The sequence below is a fragment of the Propithecus coquereli genome, unplaced genomic scaffold (genome assembly GCF_000956105.1).
Source record: "Propithecus coquereli isolate 6110/MARCELLA unplaced genomic scaffold, Pcoq_1.0 Scaffold18, whole genome shotgun sequence".
NCBI lineage: Eukaryota > Metazoa > Chordata > Mammalia > Primates > Indriidae > Propithecus > Propithecus coquereli.
In genome coordinates, this window is record NW_012142745.1 from 6,657,757 (window position 1) to 6,666,027 (window position 8,271).

The 8,271-nt window shown below is 41.2% G+C and overlaps 1 protein-coding gene across 1 annotated transcript in view; it reads right to left on the reverse strand.

Moving 5' to 3' along the window:
* Positions 1–8,271, reverse strand: part of DOCK10 (dedicator of cytokinesis 10) — a 347,252-nt gene that overhangs the window by 124,934 nt on the left and 214,047 nt on the right. Inside the window, 6 exon segments of the mRNA XM_012642470.1 lie at positions 1,155–1,241; positions 1,626–1,747; positions 1,943–2,066; positions 5,212–5,304; positions 7,038–7,103; positions 7,601–7,788. Of these exon segments, the coding sequence (XP_012497924.1) occupies positions 1,155–1,241; positions 1,626–1,747; positions 1,943–2,066; positions 5,212–5,304; positions 7,038–7,103; positions 7,601–7,788 (680 nt within the window).

Sequence of the window (8,271 nt, forward strand, 5' to 3'; positions counted from 1 at the left end):
TATCTGCTCAGTCACAATTTGATAAGTGCTTCAAACGAAAAGCAGGGTGCCATCTGGGCGTACGACAGGATGGCCCAGCTTTGTCTGTGGGGTCAGGGATCAGAGAAGCCTTCTTTGAGGCAGTGACATTCAAGTTACGACCTGCAGGATGGGTAGGAACCGAACACGCTAGCAAGGGCAGGGTGGGAGGGTGGGAGGGCTTCCCCTCCTGGCCGAGGAGGGGCTGAGTGTCCAAGCCATCGCGGGGCTTGGGGGGACTAAGTGGATGTGCCGTGGCTGGAGGGCTCGGGGCACTTGCAAACTGGGGAAAGGCCAGCAGCGTGTGGGCAGCGAGAGTGGGGGTGGAGAAAGGGCGTATAGTGGTGAGCTAGAGAGGGAGCAGGGCTGTCTGGAAAAAGCAATTAGAAGCATGAAGCAAAAATCGAGAAGCAGATATGCATTGCATTTAAAAAGAGAGGAGAAACATTTTATGTACTTGTAATAATTTACTTTGTAGTCCATAATTGGTGCCAGAAAATTCCCCACATTGTGGCAAAACAGCCTGCCTTGCAATGCAAGGGGTGAGTTTGTGGTAATTTAGCAAAGATAATAATTACACGTGTACGGCATTTTGCACTTCATGAAATATTTCTCACTTTGATCCTCACCACAACCTTAGGGAGCAGAGACTTTATTGATACCATTTTCCTGATTAGGAAATAAGCACTTCACGGAGCAAAGTGATTTGCGCAGGGCTCTCAAACGTCATTCTGCCGACCTCACGGCCTTCCCGTTAGGAGAGCCCTGCGTAGGCATCGGGAACCAGGCTTAGTTTTGAGGTAAAGGCCCAAAGTCTTTATTTTTAACATTTGGTACTTTTAACATTTGGGTGTTGTCAGTGGCAGCAAACCATACCCCAAGGAAAGTGTCATCCTTTGAAAAGCCCTCTGGGATCTTGGTCTGAAGTTTTATGGTGTCTGGACTTAAGAGGTTAGGACAGGCTGTGTCTTGAGAGAGGCATAAAATTATGCTCTGAACATTCTTCCTTTGCAGTATCCAGTCCCCTGCTTTTCTGACACCTCATGAAATGACTGGTCTTATGCTGTAAATACGGGAGTCACGTCACGACTCTATGTGTCAGAGAAGACGCTGATATTTCAGGACCATGGACTCACCTGAGTATTCACTGTTGATACGACAAAGGTCGATACTTTGAAAAGTGGTTTGCCACCGTCAACCCATTTAAGGTCACTCCCACCATGCTGCAAGAAAGAGTTTGTTACTATGACTGTGACAATTTGAGAGAAAGACAATAAATAGGTTATTTATTGGTTATTAGGTTATTTAGTTTATGTTAATTTGTCAACCTGATCAATTAATCTTACATTACTATAAAGATGGAAAATGAAAGACACAAATACATTTGGCAATACGAGTAATGAGACCAATATGATATCAGGGGATCATTTTTAATAGATCATTTCTAGTGTCCAGAAACTAAACAAGAGATTTAGACTAGGTACCCTTGATTCATAACTACAGTGGACACAGAAACTATGGTCTTAAATTAAATAGCAGAGAAGGAAGATAACCTCATCCATTTGGCTGATGTGTATTTTGTTACTAAATTACACATTACCCAATACCTTTCCACTTGCAGAATCTTGAAAGCTTAAATAATTAGGAGGCAGACTTGTTGCTATGGGGATATTATACTCTTGAGAAGCTATCTGGTGGTGTTTCATCAGAGGAAGCCAAGCATATCCAACTGTGCAAAGGAACGACAAAGAGAAAACTTTTGAGTGCAAACCTCCATGCTAAGAAGTAACAATAAAGCTATTTGTCATTTACGAATATTAAACTTCACTAAAAAAATTCAGTAAATCAGAGCATTTAAAACACTCTCCAACTCAAGCCAAACAGATGATGTGTAAAGCTACTGCAGATCGCTTCCTGTCAGTACCTGATGTTTCCAGAGCCTCCTTCTTTTTGGCATTGGCTTTTGCATTTATGTCACAGGTGACATGATAAAAAGAAAACAAAATATGGTGTTTTTCATGGAGTTGTGTTGGTAGCTCAATTTTCACCTGCAGTGAAAGAAACCAGAGTTGGACTGAGATTAAAATCATTTGCTCAGGGTCAGAACAAGACAAAACATTTTTAAAGTTCTTTAACTGAAGTCTAGGTACATATTTAATAATTAGTGTCGAATGTACTGATTTAACTCTCAATAAATATTCTTTCTGCTAGCAGTCATGTGTTCACATGTGGATATTTTTCTTTTTTTTTTTCTTTTTAGAGATAGGGTCTTGCTCTGTTGCCCAGGCTGGAGTGTGGAGTGCAGTAGCATGATCACAGCTCACTGCAGCCTCAAACTCCTGGGCTCAAGTGATCCTCCTGCCTCAGCCTCCCAGGTAGCTAGGACTATAGGTGGGCACCACCACACTTGGTTAATTTTTCTATTTTTTGGAGAGACAGGGTCACTCTTTTACCCAGGACAGTCTCAAACTCTTGGCCTCAAGCGATCCTCCTGTCTCGGCCTCCCAAAGTGCTGGGATTACAGGCATGAGGCACCGTGCCCAGCCAAGAACCCACATCTTTTGATGTCCGCTTTACACTGAAATTCCAGGATCCTGTTTAGATAAGCTATATTCGGCTCAATATCAGCAACTAAGTAGTTCCCAGAATTGTCAAATAAAACAATAAGGTGATAGCCATGCAAATTATCTACTAATTTGTTTATTAGATGTTCTGTGCATCTAGCTAATTTATTTTCATATAGTTCAAGAAAGGATTTAAGACAGCAGTTTTCAACATGTGGTCCCTGAAATATCGGTACCAGCTTCCACCTGTAAACTTGTTACAAGTGCAAATTCTCAGCCTCAAACCAGATGTATTGAATTTGGAAATCTGGAGTAATATGTGTTTCAACAAGCCTTCCAGGTGATTCTGATACCTAGTAAATCTGAGAATCCCTGAATTCAGATGGCTTACAGGCTTACATATTCTATGTCAGCATGCTAACCTGGTAAGAAAAGCCAACATACATTTTGAAATACACAACAATAAACAATGCAATAGAAAGAACTTTTCCTTTTTAGCCAACATTAAGAGCACATGGGAATGTAACAAGTACTCAAGAACTCCAGTTAACTAAAAGTTAATGCAAACATCCTTCATTTAACGAAGACTGCAGATATTCACATTTTATTATAATTGTGCCTTGGAAGAATTTACACTCATTTTTGAAATTAATACAATCTTTTTTTTTGCAACAATAAAGAGCATAAAACCTTACTTTTGAATCTGCATTGCAGAGATCACCAGGCTGTTCATTATGTACATATTCTCATGTGGAGAAGCTCATGGCTTTTATGAGAATTCCAGGAAACTCATGAGCATGAGAAGGATTAAAAGACTTAACAACAGTAAGAGCATCGATTTTTTTTTATAAACCGTATATCTACGGAGTATGCACCTTTCTGATGGACTATGCCAAAGGGTCAACTAATACAGTAAATATTCTGTAATCTGATAATAGCTTTCTCCCTTAACTGTTTTTCACCTTCTGTCCTGGATTTATAGGGGAAAATCTAAAAGCATTAAATGGATATGGAAGAAAGAGATAAGGTCAGGCAGGTTGTTTTACTGGTGTTCCTTTAATTAATTTTAACATGATTAATGTGCAACAAGGTGCGGCAGGCAGAAAAATGCCCCTCAAAAGGTGTCCTCCACGTTCTAATCCCCAGAACCTGTTGATACGTTTTCTTACATGGTAAAAGAGACTTAGCAGATGTGATTAAGTTAATGGCTGTGAGATGGGGAGGGTATCCTGGATTTTCCAAGTGAGCACAGTGTAATCACAAAGGTCCTTACAGGAGGAAGGCAGGAGAGGCAGAGTCAGAGGAGATGTGGGAACAGAAGCAGAGATCAGAGTGACAGATTGTTGGCAAAGAGTCACAAGCCAAGGAACGTGGGCAGCCTCTAGGGGCTGGAAAAGGTAAGGAAACAGGTTCTCCCCTAGAGCCCCCAATGGCATGCGGCCCTGCAGATGGATGTTAGCCCCGTGAGACCCATTTCACACCTCTGACCTGCAGAACTGGAAGATAACAAATGCACGTTGTTTTAAGCCACTGAAGTTTGGTAACTTGTGACAGCAGCAATAGGAAACTCATGCAAAAGGTGTGATACTTTGAATCCTAGGCATCGTATCAGCAGGTTGCACTAGTTCAGACCTTCGCTTTATGGTTAGAAATTAAATTTTATCCTGGAAGCCTGTTTGTCAAGTGTTTATGATGCCGCCATGTATATAGCAATTTACTGTTGACCCAGTGACTTTTGTACGTGTTATGGCAGAGTAGGGAAGCTTCAGGCCCTGGACTCAATGGCTTGGCTTGATTTCTGTCCGTCACTTATTAGATATGTGCCCTCCGCAAAGTTACTTGACTTGTCTGAGCCTCAGTTTCCTCATTCATAAAATAGGAAGGTAATTATACTACCTACTTCTCAGAACTACCATGGGGACTAAATGAGATGACGTGTGTATGGAGTGTGGCTTGGTGCTTGGCACGTGGCAGCAGTGTTTTTTTTTAATTTCAGAATATCATGAAGGTAAAAACGTTTAGGTTACATATATAGCGTTTGCCCCTCCCGAGTCAGAGCTACAAGCCTGCCCATCCCCCAGACAGTGCGCACCGCACCCATGAGGTGTGAATATACCCATCCCCGCCTTCCTCTCCCACCTGCCCGAAACCAGATGAATGTTACCACCACATGTGCTCAAGACTTAGCCAGGGTGGGGCTTGCTCCCTGTCACATTTAGAGATGAGGGGGGCCAAGCTCACTCAAGTTCATGCAGGTTATAAGCAATGGTTTTAGCTCATACTCGAGTTCTTTGTTCTTTTCATTATGACATGAATTGCTGCCATTGATTCGTAAAGCTTTACACTGACCAGTGAAACAAAAGAAAAAATTAGACTCCCTTGAAAAGAATGATATAATAAAAACATAGCATTTTCAAAGGTCAATCTGTGCTGAAATATATGAATTTGCAACATACTTTTGGAATAACTGTCAATTAGAGTAGCATGTAAATCTTGATTAGTACCTACTTGCCAAGGCATGCATGAGTCTGAGGTGTGGTCTAGAGAAAGCGTTTATCATTATGCATTATTGGACCACTCGCCCATCTTTCTTAGGAGCTGCTGAGGGCAGCAGAGGGCTGGCTCTTACCTCATCTGAGAAATCTGGATTCTGGGAATGGTGTAGAACTGCTGTGTAGGCAGCTGAGGTGAAGAGGGGCCCTCCAGGTTTTCCATAAATACACTGTTTAAAAAGATATGAGTTGAACAATTATGAGTACCTGAAATTATCATTTGGCAAAAAAAAAAAAGGCCACATCTCTTCTCTTGCTAATCCTGGGACAACGATGAATTTTGTGATAACTTGCCAAGTTTAGATGACATCTAATTAACCTTGAACTTCTTTGGTTGACTCCCCTGCATTTATTACACAATGGGATGCTGCTGAAGAAAATCTGAAGGCCTCTACACGGCATATAGATCACATACCAGGGCTAAATACCTGGACCAATTCACTATCTGACTTTTGATTACCACAAGGGCTAACATCTTTGAGACTGATCCCTGCAGAGTGGCTTCCTGGAGGGGCCTGTGGAACCAGCTCTGGTCTAGAGTTAAGGTCTCGGCAGCTGCAAGGCTTGGTTTGACCCCAACCCCCGCCCGACATGCCATCTTCCACCACGAAGGCTGAGCTGCCAGGAGAGGGCTGTTCCAGGCTCCGCCACACTACATTTCTATTCTATCTCAGTCCCCAATCCGGCCAGTCACAGAGCTTAAGAGCCCCTTTGCCCAAGGCTCAGGGCTCGTCTTCTGGAGTCTGACATCCGGCCTTGCCATATCTCTGTGTGCTGTTTCAGAATGCAATGAGGCAGGGGATCTGCACACCTGATTGTTCTTCTTTTCTTGAATTTTCCTTATAAAAATCTCTCTAGCAGGCCTGGTATGTTTGCCATTCGGTCCTTGCCTCTGTTTGCGTGACAGTTACATTTCGCTTTTCTTTCCCGAAGCGAATGCTCTTGTGGAGCTCGGTGCCTGCGCGTGCTAACAGCGGCCCAAGACTACTGAACTCCTCTTCGCTCTCCATGATTCATTCATTCGGTCACTCACATCGAATATCGTTCACCGAATAATGGCACTAGCTTTCTCGGTTGCATAAATTAGAGGACACGATTTGTACCCGACAGAGCGCTTTAGGAGAGTATCTCAGAGAATGGCGGGGGTTCGTTAGAAATCAGATTTGTCCTTTACTGTCCTGTTCCTCCGATTCACTGAAACTGCTAAGACCTGGCAGCGGGCCCACTGAAAAATGATTTTCCCCTCTATTTTTATAGGTTACTTTATGTTGTTTAAGTCCCTAAAATAAAAACAGTATCCTATATATCAAATATGGACTCTAACAAATGCCACCCAGTTGCAGTTTTATAGGTTAAAGTAGCACAGTTCATACAAACCTCATAGTTTTATTGATCTTATTAAATCACATGATCAACAACTGGGACTGACTTCCCAGAGCCACTTTCCAGTTCCTCAGACATTTGGCTACATGCACCCTCGGTAAACAAGAGCATCCCGCGGGCCCCCGCGTTAGCCATTAGGCCGGTATGCAGCTGCCCTTCTGCACAGACCACACGAAGGCCGGCTGGGATGTGCCATTTTAAATTAAGCACATTGAAACAAGAGGCAAACTCATCTTTGAAAACGGTGGTGTCTTCCAAAGGGGAATCTTTGCGTTTATTTCACATTAGAATAGTTTCCTTTTATCCAAGTCATGAAAAACTAAGAGACCCATGAGACAGGTATTTCTCATAGATCTAGTCAATGATGGCTATTAAATCAGGTACTTTTCAGAAAATTTAAAACAGATGTATTAAATTACTCCTTTTTCAACCACAGTCACATAAAAGGCCCCTCGATGGTGGAAAGAATCTATGAGCCGCCTTCCCCCTTTACTCTGTATCCCAGGATAACTTGGCTCACCTTCACGGGCTTGGCGCCTTCTTCGTCGGAATTTTTGAATTCAATGCACACAGTTATATTTCGTGCCTGAAATCACAGAAGGAAAAATGGAAATTATAATTGCGTATCAAATAACATCAGAAAATAATCCAAGTGCTTAAAATAAGTAGCTTCTAATTAAATCTGCAAAATGTAGAATACCCAACATCTTCACATGACATTATCCATAAAGTTCCAAAATAGCAGAGGATCTGGAGAGATCATTTAAAAGGGAAGTAAAAGTTCATGTGGAAAGGGAGCAGCCATGCTATTTTTAGAGTATCTTAAGAAACTAAAAAATTGGTCTGGAACAAAATTATTCAGGGCTGATTTCAGAAAGAATTATGAATATGTCACAAAACGACATCCTTACACACTCATAAGGTGAAACGTATCACTGCTCCTTACCAAGCATTTTCTCCAGATAGTTTTCTATTGCAAAGTGCTGGCCTATAGTAATTTATCTTTGCACCTTCAAGAAACCATCTTATATGGTCTAAATGTGGTGAAAAGAGAAGATGGTATCTCCGAAACTTGTATCATACCTTGTTGAAACATTTCTGGCTGTCATACTTGAGGTGTTTGGGGTAAATGTATATTTGATTTTTGTATACTCTATAAGGACGACAATACTTTGATGAGTCGTAAACAAACTCTTCCACCTCCACTGTGGGTTCTGGTTGAGCCATCATGTTGAAAGGCTTGACAGGGATAAAGGACGATGTTACACAGTCTTAAAAAATCAGAAAATAAGAGTTTGTCATTTAATATGGTTCTTTTTAAATGAACAATACTTAACATATTTTAAAATGAATCTACTCAAGATAGAAACTTCATACTTATACACCAACTGATGTTAAATTACACTAGCATGAAAAATTTGTAGGCAGTGGGCATGGCAGATTCACAAGCTACATATTTAATGTCAAAACAGATGTCTCAAAAAAACTAATAAATCTTTTAGATGGATTTATAACTATTTTCTCTTTGTATGAAGCATCATATAAAAAGTAAATATTAGCTATTGAACCTCTGAACCTACTAACCAGGTATTATAAGATAAGAAATAACCCACTGACCTTCACTATAATGCTATAAAAATAATAAAGATATTGATATATAATAGAAAAAACTTTGTCCAATGGATGTATGACTGATTAGTGCTGGATAGATCAATAGTAACCTCTCCCTATACAATGATTTTACAGCACGAGCC